The sequence below is a fragment of the Labrus mixtus genome, chromosome 14 (assembly GCF_963584025.1).
Source record: "Labrus mixtus chromosome 14, fLabMix1.1, whole genome shotgun sequence".
Classification (NCBI taxonomy): domain Eukaryota; kingdom Metazoa; phylum Chordata; class Actinopteri; order Labriformes; family Labridae; genus Labrus; species Labrus mixtus.
This window is the reverse complement of record NC_083625.1, coordinates 29083897-29105460: the sequence shown is the minus strand read 5'-3', so window position 1 is coordinate 29105460 and position 21564 is coordinate 29083897. Positions and strand designations below refer to the sequence as shown.

At 40.0% G+C, this 21564-nt stretch overlaps 1 protein-coding gene across 5 annotated transcripts in view; it reads left to right on the top strand.

Annotated features, from left to right (window-relative positions):
• The window catches only part of dlg2 (discs, large homolog 2 (Drosophila)), a 159755-nt gene that overhangs the window by 20227 nt on the left and 117964 nt on the right, over nucleotides 1-21564 (top strand). Inside the window, exon 1 of one of the 5 annotated variants that reach the window (XM_061056077.1) lies at nucleotides 2685-3015. The exons of the other annotated variants lie outside the window; for them this stretch is intronic. Coding sequence (XP_060912060.1) covers nucleotides 2986-3015 — 30 coding nt within the window. The 5' untranslated portion in view covers nucleotides 2685-2985. Of the gene's footprint in view, nucleotides 1-2684; nucleotides 3016-21564 lie in introns of those variants that run through there. 5 annotated transcript variants of the gene reach the window in all.

The following is a 21564-nucleotide window of genomic DNA, read 5'->3' as shown; positions in this document are numbered from 1 at the left end:
ATTAGCACTGATACACAGCGCTGCCGTGCGTCTTTATGTGTGTCCTAACGACTGGAAGGATATTTCGTTTGTGTTGATGTTGATACCATTATGGAGACATAGTTGGTGGAGTTTTGTTTTCCAACTTGAGTCAAAGGTTCTGCAATTTGGTTTTATTTGATGCACAATGCTGATATGCCTGTTCCTATCTTATAATATCTCAATAATGTTCCTTTTCAATATGAGGATCCTAATGTGCCTGATCACACCTCATTTAAGACAACACAATAAACAGAGGCATTGCAAACTCTTAACTAGTTGTTTTGTTAATTAAACACAGAGTTTTCTGTAAACCACTCAGAGGATGTATGTCTGACAATTCACTGAAAAGTCAACTAAGACATATATTCTGGGTGAGCTCTATACATGTCTGAAAGATCTCCTCGGGGCTCTTTCCATGTCCTGCAGCTTTGGGTTGTTGTGGGTGTTGGAATAAGTAGTGTTGACATGCTACTGGACTTTAGACAAAGGACCTCTTTGGTTGATTTAGTTAAAATCTCCAGCTAAAGTGAAAATACTCGTGTTTTGAGTGCTGATAACCTCGCAGAGCAACACAAATACTGCAGACTTTTCTGGACAGATAACAAAACTCATGTCTGAACTTTAGAGATTCCACCTATGACAGAGCGCCTGAGTGGTTACAGCTCATCACACATAACTGCTTGTTAATTATCTGTCTGCACAATGGTTGCATGCCAGACCGTGGGTGATAGAAACAAAGAGTCCTTCTTCCTTTCCCTTCCTTTCCTTTCTCTTTTGAAGAATGCTCCATAAGCCTAGGAAGCCCCATTAACATCTAATGGGGGGGCTTTTATGCCTTTATTGATATTGGACTGTAGTAGACCCAGAAACAGGGATAAGAGAGCATGGAATCAACTGCTTGGAGAGCAATAGCATCTGTATACAAGGTGCACAACCACTATAGTTTATACTGTGCCCTCTCCTCTTTTTTGTTACTAGATTGATCAAAAGATTGGTGAAGGTAGCATTTCAAACTTGGCAACAGTTATTGTCTAAAGCCTCTTCAGAAAACAATTGGTGACGTCACTGAGAGAAGCATGTTTTATACAGTCAATGGGTCCAAGCTCTTATCTGGACACTCTTTCTCTACTCTTTACTTCCTACACTACATTCCCCTTGTCAGAGTATTAAGTTCAACTGGGCTGATTGTTGGCAGCGAACGTCTCAAAATCTGCTGCACTTTAGTCAATCCCTTACACCTGGTCCAGACTGCACACCTGATCAGTGCAGATTGACACTGAGCCTCTTGTTTACCTTTGTGCCTGTGTTACCAGGTCAGAGCAACCAAAGACCTGTGTGAGCCGGCCAGCTCCCGTTGTGCTCAGGAGCTTCTATAAAAAGATCTTGAAAATTATTTATGGGTAATTAATTGAACTTAATACTGGTTATATAGCAACTGACATACTCTGTATGTGAAAAGTACAGCAAGACTGCCGTCATTAAACCTAGCTGGCTTCCTATCTGTGGATGAGTTTCAGGAAAAATGTTTTATATAGAAAGATTTGAGGAAGCTGCACGCACTGCCATCTTTGATTTGACAGTTCCTCCAGGAATATTCAATGTCTCCATAGCAAGCATAGCACCAACAATTAATGCAAATTCAAATCAACTAATTAATCAATCAACCACTGGAAATTTGACCAATCTTCTTTGTCCCCCTCCTGCCATCCCCACTCTTCAACATCTTAGTCATCAGACGTACTTCCTTGTTATCATTTGAGATTATGTTGTGGCACAAAAATCTAACTTTTAGCAAAGAGAATTTGCTCAGTCTTAAGTTTATGCAAGTCAATGTCCTGATGTTTTGCATGAAAGGGATGTTAAAATGTTTTAGATATCTGTTCATTTAAATAAATATTTTTGGTTTTATGAGATATAGATCAAAGTTATGAGTCCAATGTGAGATTGTATTAATGCACATTTGATTTAGCTTTTTTTAATTGATACAATCTTTCTTACAACTCAATATGCAAATAAAGCATATTTTAGAATAGCACTGTTGTAATCTTGAGCTCTTTTGGCACTAAAAGAACACTAAAAACAACTGTTGGCAACAGTTTTTTGCAAATCCACTTTCTCATGCAATGTCTTAAAAATATATATAAATATATAAAAATATAATATTGGAACTTTTGCCACAACTTTTATGAAGGGCTGCTGTAAAATCAGGTATTTAAGGCAGTAGTGGGAAACTTTTTAAGAAAATGTAACGTCAGTGAAAAAGTTTAACCTGCAAATGAATGCAGGAGTTTAAACAACTCTTGGCAGAAAGAACATTTTTCCTTCTAAAAAACATTTTTCAGTTTGTTTCATCCACCTACTAAAACATTGTGAATCCAACATTTGGTTTTGTTTCTTTTGGTCAGACTTAAACAAATAAAGCTAACACCATCAGTTGTGGTGATACAACTTTGTAAAACGTTCAATTCTGCCAATTTGCAACTTGTTACGGCCTGCCACAAGCTTAAACAGCTAATGATTGTAATGCTCACATGCTGAACATCCCCCTCCACTTGTAGTCAAACTTTGTTTTGTGTGTGTCTTTGTGTGAAGTGTCCGTGCTGCAGCACACTCGGCCCATCCTGTGGTTCCCTCTTGGCTGATCTCCCTGCAGCCGGGCGGGGTGTGGGAGGGAACTTGTTTGCCGCAGTTACTGATGCAGCGGTGGGGAAGAAATTCATTGCTGCCCCACAACGCTGACAACTATTGGACACACGCACACACTCTCACACACTCACACACACACATCACCACAATAGGCAGGCAGTCAGAGTGCTGCCGGAGAGTAGGCAGTAGTTTAAAGAAAGCACTTCCCAGCTAGTGAGACTGCAGGTTAAATCTCCACACACACACACACACACACACACACACACACACACACAACTAACACAAACACACATACAATCAGACAGATCTTAATCAGGCATGCAGGAGGAAAAGGAAAAGAACGAGGAGGTAAGAAAAGACTTTCAAGGCATTCACAGTTTAGTACTTACAAGTTATAATTGAGAGGGCTAAACTCCAGCTCTAGGTGTGTGTGATTGTGTGTGTGTGCATTCCTAATAGTGTGTGTGCACATTGACTGCCAGCTCATCCTGCAGTCTGCTGGTAAGGAGCTTGAACTCTGTAGCAGAAAACTGCAGGGAGATCTATTTTTTTCTTAGCCTCAGAAGCCTCCCTGCCCCCCTTCCTGCTGTAGTTTTCTGTGTTCCCTCTCTCTGATGTCGCACAACAGTGTGCTTCAACTACACAGCTTTAAGACCCCAGCTACTTAATCATTCATTTATGTAAATCTGTGTGAGGAGGAAAGGGTTCTATTGTGCGCTAGAGTATGCTTTATTTGTTGTACAGCTGAACACAGTACACAGAAGATGTTACAACAAACTGTATGGAGGTGTAGACCAGGCTTTTGGTTTTTAACATGAAGCCGATGCACCAGTATCTGAGACCTGCACCATCTCCATCTCTCAAAAGTAATGTGGTGCAAAAAGAAGTCCAATTGAACATATTGTGCTAAAAATGTGTGTGGTCAATCAGATAAGTTTCCATCTTGTTGTAAATCCAACGGAGAAAGTTCTGACTCCATGGATTAAAATTCTGAAAGCTGGAATCTAAATCAAGAAATTAGTTATTGAAAGATGAAAAGAATTGTGCACATTCTACCAAAAATTTGTAGGAAAAAAACATATCCAACTTTTCAGGAACTCATCATCTACTTACTATCGGTATGCCTATGCTATAGAATGGTTGTCGTTTGCTGTTTTTAACTCACTTTTGGTCAACCCAGCAACATTGAAGGAGGGGGAGCCTCCTGGCAAACAGCAACAACACACCTGCTCATCAGTCCCTCATTTTTATTTTTTATTTTTATTTTTTTATTAGGTGCAATAGAGTGACAAACTGGTGATATATACATAACAAATGAGGCACAAAAAACAAACAAACAGAAAAGGTCAGGACAACAACTCCAAAATACTGTAAAAAAAATAAAACAAATAAAGACAGAGACAAAGACATCAATAGACACACATCAGACTACAACCAGCAAAACTATATGAAATACCTAAGGAGGGAAGAGAGAAGGGGAGGGAGACAAGGTGCTTTGTAAGGGGGAAAGTTGAGCAGTGTGTATGGTATGTGTTGAATATGTTAAACAATGTTGTGGTGTGAGAGGTGAGACTTTGTGTAATGATTATGTTTTAGCGGAAGTTGACTGCTGCCGGGGTTTTGGGTTTGGTTTGAGCGTTTGATTTGATTGGAGGGGAGGATGGAGGGAGAGGCATTCTTTGGCCATCAGTCCCTCATTTTACCAAACTGTTAGCCTTAAAATAATAAAATAATAAAATAAAAACAGATGAGTTATAAAATAAATAAAAAAAATAAAAAAAACAGTTTGTTCCAATAAATAATGATCTAGTCTGACCAAAACTTTTTTTTTCAGGTTTCAGTCTGTAAACATGGTGATTTATGAGGCTATAATGGACATTTTAACCTGGATGTTAATGGGACGGCTTTTCACTCAGAGGAACTGAATTATAACTTTATTAATTTCCTGAAAGATAGTGGGGCTTTTGAGAAAACAAGGCATTCATTGTCTGCTAATTTTCTCTTTTGGCTGCGCTCGGCTCACGCTGGCTGTTTTGTTTTTTTTGTAAACAAATATGACATCATGATTATTGATCCTAGGAAATGAAATTCATTTTAAAATCGTCCAATAAAAACATTTTAGTTTCTTTAGTTAACTGATTTTTTCCCCACCCTTAGTTTGAGCCTTGATACGTAGAAAGGCAAAAACCTGACATTATAGTGCCAGCTGTTTCATCCACCATTTCTGTACTGCCCTGTACTCGTCCTGCCTCCTGACATTTGTGAACAGCCAAGTCAGGAAAGTTTTAGGGACAGCCTATGCTAACAGTTTGTAGAAATGTTCCGTAGTGCATGTGTGAAAAGGGCTGTAGTTTTGGTTCTTTGGCCTCCTTTTGTAAGAGCCTATGAGTCAGTCTGTAGCCCATTCATGCTTACCTCCTCTACCCCACAAACTTATCCTTTCTTTTGTCAGAATGCAGGTATTGTTTGGAGGAGAAAGCCCCCTTGATTTTTTGGTAGAAATGTCCCAACTGATTAGAAGAAGAAACTCTTCTCCCAGCCTTTCAGCTGTTTTAGTCTTCACTCTGTGAACACAATGAGGATTTAAAGTGGATGCAAACACCCTGTATGCTGTGGTGAAATGTCATCTTACACTCTAATATTGAATCAAATACAAAGCTCAAAATGTTTGTGCTCACAGTGTACGTGTGAAATCAGGTCAGAGCATTCACAATTATCAGTAAAGTTTACTTTGAAATCAGATATATGTGTATTTCAGTTGTTTCACATGCAAGGCCCCAATATCAAAACTGTCAAAAACACTCTCACAATCACTCACACACACACACACACACACACTGACACACACACACACACTGACACACACACTGACACACACACACACACACACACACTGACACACACACACTGACACACACACACACACACACACACACACACACACACACACACACTGACACACACACACACACACACACACACACACACACACACACACTGACACACACACACATACACACACACACACACACACACACACACACACACACACACACACACTGACACACACACACACACACACACACACACACTGACACACACACACATACACACACACACACACACACATACTCAGCATCACCACCAAGAACAAGCTTACTAGAAAGCTGAATCATAACAAATATTTTCTGGCAGCTGGAGGTCAGTAGGTATTTGTCCCATTCATGTCTTTCATTATAGGAGAGTTGGGACTCATCAAACAGGCATGCCTCTTATAGTGATTTCAGACGCTGCGTGACAATTTCCGCAGGTGAATTCAGGAAAAAATACCTTTTAAGTTTGGGAATTGTCTTGGGGCTCTAATCTTGCTGTGAGTGTATGTCGTTGAATGACCTAAATATCACACGTCAGAAATGAATCTGATTGGTCGGGATCAGCAGATCGGGCCATGATTTACCTGCGTAAGCGCAAATGACGCAGTGCAACTAATCGCAGTTTACCCCCAGCTGATCTATAGTTGGTATTTAACAAAGAGACAGTTGTAGGACACTGTATTGTTTTTAATTGTGTATTTGTGAGAAAGTGTATCACTGCATGATAGTTACATGTGGCATGGCATTGAAGTAATTTCCACATTCAGTTGTATTTAATTAAAGTAAAGTACTTGAAACCGGTTACATATGATTTAAGCAGACTATGGTATCTCATTGAGGTCACCTCTTACAGTACATCTTCTTTACTTTACAAACAGCTACGACAGCAATGCCTTAGAGATCGCATGGTATCTGCCTCTGCTGTTCTTGTTTTGTGCTCGATATGAAATTATTTAAATATCTAAATAGCCATCTTTTCCTGCTGATTGTGATCCTGCCTTCAGCTTAAATCAAACCATGTCTGACGGAAATGTTGAACATAATCGAGGGCTGAGAATTTGTAATTTTCCATTCATGAATATCTTCAGATATTTATAGAAGGTTTATACATGTTTTATGTATCAAATGAAAAATGGATTTCCAAAAAGAGTACAAGGATACTCCCAACCCTTCAATGAGGCTGAACCATGTGAGTCACTGTATGAATAGCATGAGGGCTCCGTGATGATTTGTTTTGTCATTAGCTGCAGGCTGCACAACTGGTTGCTTTCAATCAAAAAACAAAAACAACAACAAGGCTTGTTTCTGAATTCTTGAATCAGCAAGATCATTAATATGTCTGTTTTGGAATGATGATGTATTTTGTCTATCTTAAAGACTATTGCACAGAAAACATGTCTAAATCTGGGGAACAGTGCTTTGTTTTGCTTTTTATTTTCAATACTTCCTTTTTCCCTTGGACATGTTGGAGATTTTTCTGAACCTTATTTTACCTCTTGATTGAACTTAAAGGAAGAATGTGCGACATTTTACACATAAATAATACAGCAGACATCCAGAATATCCTCTGTAATGTAGTCATGTTTGTTTACAATGAGTGAGAAGCTCGAGTCCCGCTGTCTGTGTTATCTGAGCTGTGTTTACATGGACAGGACGGCCGGCTGGCTCACCTTGTTCTGTATAAAAGTTGTTAAAGTGAAGGATGAGAGAAAAGAAGAATAACATACTGTACTCACTGCTTATTTGAATGTCATGTTAGAGTTTTTAGATCACGGTCATTCTGTGTTTATTTACTTGCAGTGTGAAGCTACAAGCTAACTAAAGAGCACTAACATTAGCATGCTAACACAACAATGCAGCGTGAGACAGGGACAGTTTTGTCCACTTCTTGCACTTAGCACTTAATTATGGTGCGTTCCAATTTGATCTCTCCTTTGTGCAAATGCGAGGGGAGAGGTGTTGGAGGTGTGTCGCATAGGAGAGCAGAAGATTCAGTGTGGTGGAGGTGTCGTTTGTTTTGTTTTCATGCTGGTGCTCAAGGGCGACATCTACTGGATCAAAAAGTCTCTTCTTCTTCCTTTAATCAAATTAGTTGATTGACACGTACTGTTTGATATGGCCTCTGAGCAGATAATGCTTTTTAAGAAATGTTGGCTTACAACCACCAGGATCAGTTGATCTATGAAATGATTGGACATTAATTAGTTACAAGGTATATGATGTTGATGTTAAATCAGTCATCCCTGTGTAAAATAAAGGTACTGACACACGGCTGTGGCTCATTGGTAAAGTGGGTCTACTAGAAAAGTGCTATACCAGCTCAAGTCCATTTAACCATTAACCATTTGCTGATCGTGGTGCGCCATGGAGACCTGCTGTACAAATGGGAGAATTCAGTCTTTAAGAAATGCAAGTTTTTGTTCATATTTTAGAGTTTTTGTTATTTTGTATGAAAATGATAGCCTGGACTTTCCTCCTCTCACTCTGTGTGTCTGCATTTATCATGCATCAGTGCATTATCCCTGCTGTGAAGTTAGCCAGTGAACGCTCCCTGTCTATTGTTTAGTCTACGTTTGATATCACACGCTGCAGCAGTAGCTGCAGATGCAAAACAGAAAGTTTTATTTCAGGGCTTAAAAATACTGTTACTGAAATGTTACAGCTTTGAAGTGTGATGCACTAAATGAAATAAAAGTTAAATATGACTGCTTTTATATTCTTATCTAAATGATTGCGATATGTTAATAGTGAAGAAAATTGAGGATGTGATATGAGATGCTTGGAGATGTGTCCTTGTGCTGTTTAAAGATTTGTTTGGGCTGAAAAATGATTCAGAAGATTTGTGATCTGAACCATGTTATGAGAGTCACAGGCATTAGAAGGGATGAACATTCATTTGAAAAATGTAAGTGAAGCTTAACATGAACAAAAAACCTTCAGTATACAGATCTATCTTTACATCATGAACAGTTGTAGAGAGAGTTTACACTTCTTTTTCTCAGAAGTGACATTGGTTATACTATAACCAATGTCAGATAAATATACTTTATCTCTACATGAACTACCCGCTCATGCATCAGGTGAAAATTCCTGTTCTTTTCTCTCTGTTTAGATTGCATCATTTAAATGCAATGTCCCAGTGTTAGGATGCACTTTGGATATAGTTACTTAAAGTAGCAAACCAGCACATACTGCACCAACTCACAAAAGTCAAAGAAAATGACTGTTCACAGTCTATTCATTACAAATGACCTCTACCATATGGCCTTTTGGAAAGCAATGGTTACCCTGACTAATGCTGCAGCAGAGAGGCTGTTTCTCACAGCTGGAGACGAACATTCAAATTATCTCCACCTGGAGTTGAGTTCTTCAGCCAAGCAGCAGGTCCTACATCAATCAATTCAATCAATCAATTTTTATTTGTATAGCGTCAACTCATAACAAGTGTTATCTCGAGACACTTTACAAGAAGCAGGTAAAGCTTGTTCTGGCAAGCCGTCAACCGACATTCTTGAGGAGCCTAGCAGAGCTCAAAAGCTCCCAGGACAGTAAGTGGTTAGTGACTGAGATTTATAGATAGATACATGCAGTAATATGATGTACTGTATATGCACAGAGAGAGAGAGAGAGAGAGAGGAGCTCAGGGTGCCAGTTCCCCCTGTAGTCTAAGCCTATAGCAGCATAACTAAGAGCTGGTTTACACCAGCACCAGCCCTAACTATAAGATTTATCAAAAAGGAAAGTTTTAAGTCTATTCTTAAAAATACAGACTGTGTCTGCCTCCCGGACCCCGGCTGGAAGGCGGTTCCAGAGGAGAGGAGCCTGATAACTGAAGGCTTTACCCCCCATAGTACACTTGGAGACTGTAGGTACCACCAGCAGGCCTGCACTCCGGGACCGCAATGCTCTCGAGGGACAGTACGGCACTAGTAGCTCCTTCAGGTAAGATGGTGCCTGGCCATTTAGAGCTTTGTAGGTGAGAAGAAGGATCTTGAATTCTATTCTAGACTGTATAGGGAGCCAGTGCAGAGAAGCCAGGACAGGAGTGATGTGGTCCCATTTCCTGGTTCTGGTCAGTACACGAGCTGCAGCATTCTGGACCAGTTGAAGAGTCTTTAGAGATTTGCCAGAGCACCCTGACAAAAGAGAGTTACAATAATCCAGTCTGGAGGTAACAAATGCATGAACTAGTTTTTCTGCATCACTTTGCGACAGGATATTCCTGATCTTGGATATATTACGAAGGTGAAAGTAGGCTGTTCTTGAAACTTGACTGATGCGAGAGCTAAAAGACATATCTTGATCAAAAAGAACTCCTAGATTCCTAACAGTGGTGCTAGATGCCAGGCTGATGTCACTAAGGACAGTCAAATCACTAGAAAAAGTCTTATGGCCTAGCACAATAACTTCAGTCTTGTCTGACTTAAGTAGCAAAAAATTTCTGGTCATCCAGGTCCTAACGTCCTTAAGGCACGTTTCTAGCTGACATAACTGACTGGTACCATCGGGCTTCATTGATACATAAAGCTGAGTATCATCTGCATAACAATGAAACTGTATGGAGTGTTTCCTCATAATATTTCCCAGAGGAAGCATATATAATGTAAAGAGAATTGGTCCAAGCACTGAACCTTGTGGGACTCCATGGCAAACTTTAGTGTGCATAGAGGACTCATCATTAACATGTACAAACTGAGATCGGTCTGATAAGTAGGATTCAAACCAACTTAAAGCAGTCCCTGTAATTCTAAGCAAATGCTCCAGTCTGTACAACAGGATCCGATGGTCAATGGTGTCAAAAGCAGCACTAAGATCTAACAAGACGAGCACAGACAGAAGTCCCCTGTCTGAGGCTAGAAGTAGATCGTTTGTAACTCTAACTAGTGCAGTCTCAGTGCTATGGTGGACTCTAAATCCTGACTGAAACTCCTCAAATAAACTGTTGTCATGGAGAAAGTCACACAGCTGTTTAGCTACCACCTTCTCCAGGATCTTCGAGATAAAAGGAAGGTTGGATATAGGCCTGTAATTAGCCAGAGTTCCTGAGTCCAGAGTAGGCTTTTTAAGTAGAGGTTTGATTACCGCTACTTTAAATGCCTGGGGTACATAGCCTGTCAGTAAAGACAAATTGATCATATCTAATATGGAGTTGCTAACTAAGGGAAAGACTTCCTTAAACAGCTTGGTTGGGATTGGGTCCAAAATACAGGTTGACGGTTTTGACGCAGAAAAAATGGAATATAGCTCTGAAAGGTCGATTGGAGAAAAACAGTCTAGACTAATATCTGGTCCTGGAACTGTCTCTGCCGTATCAGACGTATCCGCACCAGGTAAGGGCAGGAGGTTACCAATTTTGTCTCTGATGTCTAGAACTTTGTTGTTGAAAAAGCTCAGGAAGTCATTACTGCTGAGGGCTAAAGGAATACAAGGCTCAATGGAGCTATGACTCTCTGTCAGCCTGGCTACAGTGCTGAAAAGGTATCTAGGATTGCCTTTGTTTTCCTCGATTAGAGAGGAGTAGTAGGCAGCTCGGGCGTGACGTAGAGCCTTCATATATCTTCTATGACTATCCTGCCAGAAAAAAACGAGATTCTACCATTTTGGTCGAGCGCCATATTCTTTCAAAATTCCGCGACGATTGTTTCAGAGTACGGGTTTCTGAGTTGAACCATGGAGCCACTCTCCGCCACTTGACAACCTTCTGTTTCAGGGGAGCAATCAAATCCAGAGTAACTCTGAGTGAATCCACTGCACTATCAACAAACTGATCTAGCTGAGAGGGACTAAAGCTATCGTAAGAGTTTCCAACTGGGTTGAAACACGGTACTGAATCAAAAACAGCTGAAATAGCTTCCTTAAATCTAGCCACAGCACTATCCGACAAACTTCTAGAGAGCACACCTCTTCCAGGCAGAGGTAATTCTAGTAGGACAAAATCGAATGTAATAAAAAAATGGTCTGATAGCAGAGGATTTTCTAGGAAAACTAAGGTTATGGATTTCAATTCCATAAGCTAAAACAAGATCCAGGGTGTGGTTAAAACGATGAGTAGGTTCGTTTACACCCTGGGTGAAACCAATAGAGTCTAATAGTGACATGAAAGCTGTGCTCAGGCTATCATTTTCAACATCCACATGGATATTGAAGTCACCTACAACAATTATTCTATCACTGCTAAGGACTAAGTCTGATAAAAATTCTGCAAATTCAGATAGAAACTCAGAATATGGGCCATGAGGGCGGTAAACTACAGCAACTAGAACTGGCTGAAAGGTTCTTGAGACTGGATGTGGAAGACTAAGAACAAGGCTTTCAAAAGAAGAAAAATTCAGCTTTGGTCGAGGGTTAACTAAAAGACTGGAATTAAAAATAGCTGCTACTCCACCACCTCGTCCGGTATCTCGAGGTATATGAGTACTAAAATGACTGGGAGGAGTGGATTCATTCAAACTAACATATTCATCTCGAAACAGCCAGGTTTCAGTCAAAAAAAGTAAATCAATGTGCTGATCTGATATCAGATCATTCACTAAAAGAGACTTGGATGCTAAGGACCTAATGTTCAAAAGTCCGCAGTGAATCCTCCGATCTTGTAGCAAAATCGTATTCGTAGTTTTGAGATGAGATTTTGACGATCCACGCCGTTTGGATGACTTATAAAAACGGGTCTGGGCTGGGGGACAGAAACAGTACCTATAGTATAACTACAGTTCGATTCAGAATTTCAGCTATAGTGACTGGGAGACAGATCTAAGGGAGGCGCAGAGAAGCGTGTAAGACTGCAGCTCTGCCTCCTGGTCTGAACTCTGAGTTGTTGTCAGGGTTTTGGACTAATAACCTCTGCTATGTTTCTAGATAATAGAGCTGCACCGTCCAAAGTGGGATGGATGCCGTCTCTAGCTAGCAGACCAGGTTTTCCCCAAAAAGACTGCCAGTTATCTATGAAGCCCACATCGTGTGCTGGACACCACCTCGACAGCCAGCGGTTGAGTGATGACATGCGGCTATACATGTCATCACTGGTCTGATGTGGGAGGGGTCCAGAGAACACTACGGAGTCCGACATCGTCTTAGCAAAAGTACACACCGACTCCACATTAACCTTAGTGACTTCCGACTGGCATAGTCGGGAGTCATTTGTGCCGACATGAATTACGATTGTATCAAATCTACCTTTAGTCTTTGTCAGCAACTTTAAATGAGATGCGATGTCGCCCGCTCTGGCCCCGGGTATACACCTAACTGTGCCTGCTGACTTCGCTAGCTTCACGTTTCGGACTATGGAGTCTCCAATAATCAGAGTTTTATTCTCAGTGGGTGTGTCGCTGAGTGGGGAAAATTTGTTTGAAACGTGAAGTGGTTGGTGGGGAACCTTGTGCTTCGATTTTCGACTATGCTTCCCTCGGACAGTAACCCAGCCACTGCCTCCCGGCTGCTCGGGAGCTACCGGGGGGGAAGCCAAGCTATGTCGGCCCGCACCGGCTACAGGTGGCTGGCTAACTACTGCTGCATACGATGACTCTGACTCAATGGTGCGGAGCCGTCTCTCTAACTCAGACACCCTCGCCTCCAAAGCTAAAAATAAACTACATTTCTTACAAGTATCATTATCACTAAAGGAGGACGAGGAATAACTTAACATCTGACACGTAGAGCAGGAGAGAGCAGGAGAGGGAGAGACAGAAAAAGAAGCCATTGTAAAGCTAACTGCTAAGCTAAGCTAAGAGTAGGTACACAGTAACACGGTTCAGAGGAGAACAGAACAAGAAATTATGCAATACGCTCACCGTAGTACGCTGCTCTGCTCAGGTGCTGCTCGTTGCTCTGCATTCATTTGGCAAACTTGTGTGTTTGTTATTCACAAGAATACTGTTACTGTTTTTTTCAAGTCCATGAGTATCTTCTCATGTAGGTTATGACAGTGTGTGTTATATAAGGCTGATTCCCTGTAATGCACAGGCTCATAACAAAAACATTTTATTATTAGTATGACTGAGTTCTTTTGATTCAGCGGCTTTACAAGAAATTGTTTGTATTCCTTGTGATTGGACATATTTGTAATGACATCATTAACCTTGTGTGGGGGAAGTGTTGTGTGTAAACATCATCTGTCAGCTAGTGAGTGGGTTCAGCTTAAAGCTCTGCTTCCACCTGCTGTTGATGTCTGAGTCATGGGCTCTGGGCAGGAAATGTTTATCCAAGATTCATTTCATTACACAAATGTAAAGTGTGATTGTGTGTGGTGTTCTTGATACTTAGTGTATGTTAAAGCATGCTGGCTAAATTAGCAGTAAGGATCTGTTGGAGACCTGGGAAATCCAATTCTTAGTCTTAGTACTTAAATCAAAGCCAAGATACCCACCTGCAAACCTCATCAACAGCTGACACGTGGAGATTAGTACATTCAGCAAATAGCCATATCCTCAGTCACACTGTTTTAAAGGAGAGTCTAAAGTCAAGCCCCTTTAATGACAAGGGTTAATATCACAAATCACAACTTTGCTAAAGGGAGCTTTAAGCTAGGTACAGCATATGACAGCATGTATCCTTTGATCCCTAAGTTTGTTGAGGGAAAATTCCTGCCTGACCTTCAACTAGGAAGAAATTGGCAAAAAAAACAAAAACAAGAATGAGCCAAAAAGATTTATTTCAGGATATATAGAAATTCAAGTGCGGAGAAGCTGGAGTGAGAGATGGCAGCCTGTAAAGTGAAGAGATCTGCTCTGGTTGGAAATTGTCTTAAAAAAATGAATTGATTCCTTCACCAGCTCACAAAATAGAAAAAACTCACATGTGGGTCTGCATTAGAGAAGTGCATGTATGCAACTCTTTTGTCTTTTTAATTATTATTTTCATGAAATCATTCCTTACATCTTCCCAACAGGCTGCCTCATTAATTAATCCTCATTGTCATTAACCTTCATCACTGTTAATTAAAGGGGTTTTAATTGAGTTTTTAGTTCGTTCTCTGAGCCTCCATGGAGCCGTTCATTATCCTCTACATTACACCTCCCTCTAGTGGTGCACTTTAAACAACACAGTACTCTAATGCATACTTTAGGTGTATATTTCACATTCTAAAGGGTTTGGAAACCTGTAATGCACTAAGGACTTCATAAACTCCTCAAAGGACTGACCTGTGAGACAGTTAGGGTTACATAGTGAGGTGCTCTTCTAGGACTGCATTGAAGCTGCAGAGAATTTCATCAGTGTTGCAAAGTGACTGGTAGTGAGGACATTCAGTTTTATTCATACAGCAGACTAATACATACGTTTTACCTGCAGCATCAATTTTCTAATGGGTGTTAAAAAACACACAATCAAAATGTACAGTAATCAGAGCTCAAATATAAGATACTGCTAAATGATACAACTGATGATTATGATGATAGAGATGAGATACAGATGACTAAGGTTGTCAAGCTACCCGATTTTTTCAACTTTAACACCATATTAGTAAATATCAAATTATATCAAAACCTATTCTGTTATCATGGCAATCAAATGGAAGACTTTTGGATAAAACTATTGGATAATTTCATCAAACCCCAAAGTGTTTTGTCATTTTTAATGTCCAAACCGTGTAGGCACTGTGTAGTTCCTAGAGTAATTTAGATTGGGTTAAAAATAGGGATGTAAAGATTAATCGTAAAATCGTGATAAATCGATTCAAAGGTGTCAAGTTTCACATCGATACTCTGAAAAATGAATTGTAATAATATGGTGAGTGTCAGCAGCTGTAGAGCAGAGGAGGTTGGCAGCTGTAGAGCAAGATTTAGATCTTGATGACGGACCACCGTCTTTTAAATCGGAGGTGTGGAAACATTTTGGCTTCAGAAGACAGAAAATGAAAGAGGTGAGAAGATAACAGACAAGACAAAAACTGTGTGCAAATATTACAAGAAGACAGAGAACTACACAAATATAGAACAACCAACATGATGCAGCATTTAATCTACACCACAACAAGAAGCTCCAATCACATCCCCTTGATGAGAGAAAAGAAACATTAAAAAGGCCAAACCACTCTGACAAGCAGGTTCCCTAAATGAATCGTATCCTGAACCCAGTATCGTGAATCGTATTGTGAGTTGAGTGAATCGTTACATCCCTAGTTAAAAAATGTAGATGTAGTCCACAATCTTTAGAAATGATCAAAGGTCCCCATGTAATTCTAATCCTATGCAAATTGGGCAAATGGAAAATGGATTTGAGCTTGAATAGCACTTTTCTTCTGACTACCCAAAGCACTTCTACACCACATGTCACACCTACACATTCACACACTGATGGTAGAGGTTGCTATGTTACGATGGAGGATTAGGGATTAGAGGATTAGAGGATTATGTTAAAAAAATAATAATAATAATTTCGAGATTAAACTCGTAAATTTACGAGAATAAAGTCGTAAATTTAAATTTAAATTAACAAGTTTGAGACCAACCTGTGCGAAAATGACGAAAGTAGAACTCTCTGCCATTACTCGGGATGTGTTGTGACCATGCTGCATTCAGGGGTGCTCAGACAATGAGAGATGCATTCAGGGGCACAACGAAAACTAAGGTGGACAGAACGTTACATCTTACTGAAAGTGGGAGCTGTAGTCATAACTTTTATTTTACAACGGCCCCGGAGTAATTTTGTATTTCAAAGTGGGCCGCGACAGTCTTACGTTTGGGAAATGCTGCTCTAAGGATAGAAACCTACTGTGGTTATTATAATTTTCACCTGATATGCACACATCAGCACTTCAAACAGGGCTCACCTCTAACCTGGGACAGTGCCAGATGACCAGTGTGCACCGTGCTGCTTATTATTCAGATTTGTGCCTGTGGAGGTCAGGTCATTTAATAATGCTTTGCATTGATTATTACTGAAAGGTTGAATTAAAAGTAACTTAATTATAATGAACACAACAGTCAATAATTTAATATTTTAGCAGTTAGATGTGGAACTTACGAGGAGAATCTTTACTTTAAATTAAGTAACAGCGAGTCCACAACTGAAATCCAATACGATTTTTTAGTTCTTTAACAAATCTGTTGAGTTTTTCCAAAATAAATTGTACTCGTAGAAAACGTGTACAACATGCAACATGTGCACTTTTCGTTCATCATAAAAAATGGCCGCTGTTTGGTTTCCACCTTAAAAAAAACACAGGCAGTTAAGTGATGTGACAGAAGTCGTGGTCATTGTTTTACAGCAGAGAGAGAGAGAGAGGCAGCAGGGGACAGAGTATGAGTGTGTGTGTGGGTATGTAAAACTGCGCTCTCTTGAGGAGTGATCCTCCTCCTTAGCTCTCTAGTTTGGTCCGTCCTTGTCTTCTCGTCTTTCTGAGCTGCAGCAGAGTCAGTGCAGGCGATCTTTTGTCTCAGGAATGTCTCCCATAGTCAAAAGTCCAGAGTGCACCCCGCTGCTCTGCCACTGCAAAGTTGCCTGCTCCAACAACGCTCTGTCGTTAATGTTTGGATGTAAGGTAGGTTGCAGACCGCTCTCTTTGCTTTGCTGATGTTGACAGTGGCTGATTCAGAGTTGTATTTAAATCCTAAATCTATTATCATGTGGGGCTTCTTGTATTATTTTCTGTCATTTCAAGTGAGAAATGCATTTTTTAAATGCCATTTGTGACCAAGCTACTTTCATTTTTATCTGAAAATGCAGTACTACCTCACGCATGCTTTCCATCTGCAACCCTTGAAGCAATATTATTGCTTACTGGAGCTTAATGAGGGCATATTTATAGCTACTGTAATATTTCTGCATCCCTCTACTGTCAACCTTCATTATCACAGATATACTTACCCCTCTGCCTTTAATCTGCAGTTAGTCAAACCTTCCCTCTTTGTCCCATGCTGTACTGGATTTTGACTTTAAATTAGACCTTTATTCTCATCAAATCTGAACCTATAGAGGGTCATAATGTTTCTGAGTATTCTCTAAGTAATTATTTGACTTTTGTCCACTCTATATTGTATGGTTACTTTGCCCACTTAAATGGAAGTCTGCTTAAATTCATAACGCTCTGAAACTGAATAACCTAGAGGAATTGTAATAGAAATGTACGAGCATTTTTTGTGTTTGACGTCTTTCTTTTTCTGCTGTGTTGAGCTTGAATTCATGATTTAAGATGCTGCTCAGACTGTGATACTCTGGATCATATCTGTGGATCTCTTAACTGTCATGATGTGACAGTTTGTGGCCTGCAATTTCAATAACATAAAGTCAGCGAGAGGTCTTTTGTGGTAAAACAAAAAAATTCAGACTTCCTTTTGATTAAGATTAAGATTTACTTTATTGATCCCCGCAAGGGTAAATTTCAGTTTTTACACTCTGTAAGTCATGCAACACACACATAGGCTGAAATATACACACATGCACAAACAGGATCCTATGGACATGCACTAATGGAGAGATGTCATGTCGTGACGGAGCTGCCCACAGCGGGCGCTCCTGAGCTGGTGGTGGGAAGGGGGTTTGGTGCCTTGCTCAAGGGCACCTCGGCAGTGCGCAGGAAGTGATCTGGCACCTCTCCAGTTACCAGACCAACTTGCTTCCTTCACATTAAACTTTAAATTAGAAAGGCTCTGATAACATAAGATACTTAATTGTCCCCAAATGGACATTTTTATTGGATCTGTCCTGCGGTTATAAGAGAATTAAAAATAAAAACATGTAAATATAGATCATACAAAATGTTCATTTCATGTAGAAATTCCACTTCTATATTAAATATGTCTGCATACTGCAGGTTCTCAGTCATGCAGAACATGATAAATCAAAGCTTAATCCAAAGGTCCAAGTCCAGTTGGACTATGTCCAGTTGCCTGACACTATGTGTTTTGCCCAATAACACATCGACATGTGGCTTCTGGATCTGGGGATCGAACCCCTGACCTTTACCACTGAGCCACAGTGATGCATTGATACATTGATTATCTTGCCTCTTTGTCAAGGTTCAGTTGCAGCTTAATCAGCCTTTGAGGAAATGGCTCTGGTGGAAACAATTTACAGCCTCAAAATAATAAACTATATAAAATATAAAATACTACTAACATAAAAGTTTTTCTGTTAATGAGTGAGACAAAGGCCATGACAGTGTTTTATTTAAGAGTTGAAACATTTCCCTTCATAAAATAGCCTTTTTATTGAATACTAGAAGCCTTAATTGTAATATTATACAATATTAAACATTACATTATGCTGCCGGTTAAAATAAAATGGCTGGTAAAAAAAAAAAAAAAAGACTGGCTTGTAGATTTTTGAATCCACGAGCCACAGTTGCAAGTAGGTAAAAAAAAGTTCATTTCCAACACTGGTACTGACTTGGATTGTGGACTTTCTGTCTGCAGCTGGACCTATGTCATGTATTTATTTTTGGTTTACCATGTGGGAGCAACTCGTTGTTAGGTGTTTTGCTCAAGGACACATTGGACATGTTGCTGCAGGAGCTGGGGATCGAACCCTCGACCTTCCGGTTGAGAGACGACCAACTCTACTAACTGATCCACATACACCCCATTGTGGGGCGCTGAAGTAGTTCTTATAAGCAAAGTGGCTTGTTGAAGGAAAAGTAATGCCCTGAACATTTTCCAGATATAGCGTACACTTAGATCATCATTATTTTTTTGGGTCGTTTTTTTTTTTTTTTTTTTTTTTTTTTTCAGAAAATGTGCTAAATGAAGTATTACATCTACAAAGCTGTATAGCTAAGTGTCCATGCCAGCACACAGACCGGTTCCTTTATAAAGGAGCTGAGCTGAGGGTGGGTATTACACTTACAGGTACCTCATACAAACATTGAAACAAACAAACTATCCATATAAGGATTTTAGAACAGGAAGTGACATCATTTGGACGAGCTGGGGAAGCTGCAGTGGAGCGAGGAACTTTATTTGGTATCAGGCTGTAAACATTTTTGGGGCATTTTGAGGCTCTATGGGGTCAGACTCTATTTTGGAGCCAGCCTATGCATATGAGGCTGTTTGAGAAACTGCAGGTCTGCATTGGACTTCATTACGCAGCTTACTTGGTACAGTTTGGTTTCTTTGTTTTCATTTTAAATAACACATGATATCTAGTAAATGATTTGTGCATTATCACATACTAAGCATGCAGAGGCAGAACAGTGACTTACAGTGAGTAATTCATGGCTCATATTTAACCTCATGCAACTGAAAATTACCTCATGTTCCTTCTGTGTCTTCAGATGTGTTAACTAGTTATTTTGACTGTAAACTTTCAGCAGTTCAACAGTCAAATTGTCCTTTGAGAATAGTTGTCATTCAGCCTTTGTTTTTGTTCTCCCCCTCTTCTCTTCACTGGAGAAATACTTTACAGAATCAAAATTAGAACTGAAGGATGAAAAAGACAGTTTTACTGCATCAGCTAGTTTAAAGACCCATGATTTGAAAGGGATTTTTTTTATCATGTGTTTATTATTTTTGTCTTTTTTACAGGTCACTCAGTTCTCACCATGTGACTCTCATATACATGAAATCCGTATTAAATTTTTGATTGGGAGAACAGTGTGAATCTTTCTTGGAGTATGACTGATAATAAGTGGAGATGAAATCAATCAGAGATTTAGATATCCATTAATAAGAGGGAAAAAAAACATATAGCTAGTGTGTTGGAAAAATGTTCACAACTGAAGCTAAGATACAAGGTGACAGAAACTTGTATCTCTGACTGTAAAAGCAAGAAAGCAGAGGGCAGGTGCCTTTTCTTCTCCCCATAGCTCAGCTCTCCCTACTATTGTCTTAAGGAATCAGGACTGTAGCACAGCATGGGGGAGGAGACTATAACTGTAGGTATATGAAGCCACAGAAGGAGGTCAGTGCACACAACTGCAAGGAGATTCCACTGAATCTGCCCTCGGCCATGCCAGCCTGCATTTGCATCTTATCTTGTTTCTACTGGTTAGAGCTGTGCTGTACATCAGAGAGGAGGGAATCTCTCAGTGGACCAACAACACCACACAGCACTGCCCTGCTAGCCCCACAGCTACAGTGAGAGGCCTGTAGTACAGTGTTTATTAGGACTCAATCAGGCTAAGCCGAGAAAATGAGGATTTCATTAAAGTTGATTATCAAGAGGAAAACAAAGACCTAATGGATTTAGGTGAATCGTTTTCATAAACTAAGCAACTTCTTATGGAAACATTTAAAGCAAGCACTGTGAGGTGACTGCTAGTAGATTCCCTCTCTGTCACTACGTTTACATGCATTTAGAAAAAGTCCATTTATCACGTCAGTCCATCTGAACATTTGAAATGCATGCCAACATGATAGTCCAACTGAAAACACATTTTTCAAAGTTGGACCAACACACCTAGATAATGCAGAATCGATTTACTCTTACATGTGTACACGTTGATCAGTCTAAACTGGCCTGATGTGTTCTGCACATGCTCCACAGTTCACGTGCCAGGCTTTGACCCAGAAGAGGAACAGCATGAATTTGTAGCATAGCAGAAGTCGTTTTGTCATCTGCATACGGATATAGCCATAAGCTACAGGGATAGCGCGTATCATTTTTGTACCAAAAGTAAAGCATAGAGTATGTACAAAATTAACTGAGCTGTTTCTCCGTTCAACATACAACCTGTTTGCTGCTTCCTCACTTTATATCAGGTACAACAGGAAGAAACTAGCTGAAAGCTCCTCCTGTAACAGATGTAGACATATTCTGTCATGGAAATATGATTTTGTCTGATGTGCTAAAATAACCTGTCTGTGACATTTACAAAAATACTGTTCTTCAAGTCACACCTGGCATGTCCTGTTCTACAGAGGCCTCATCATGAACTTCAGTTTTTAAAAGAAAACATCTGCATGAACTTCTGCCTTTCTTCAAACTAAGACACAGACACTGTCTAGAGTCTAGACAGTGTCTGGCATGGGCAAACTACGGCCCGCGGGCCATATACAGCCCGTTGGGCTTTTTAATCCGGCCCGCCGAACTTGTCCAAATTATATTATTATTAATTTAAATTTTATTATAATTAATAATTACGCCCTTCTTC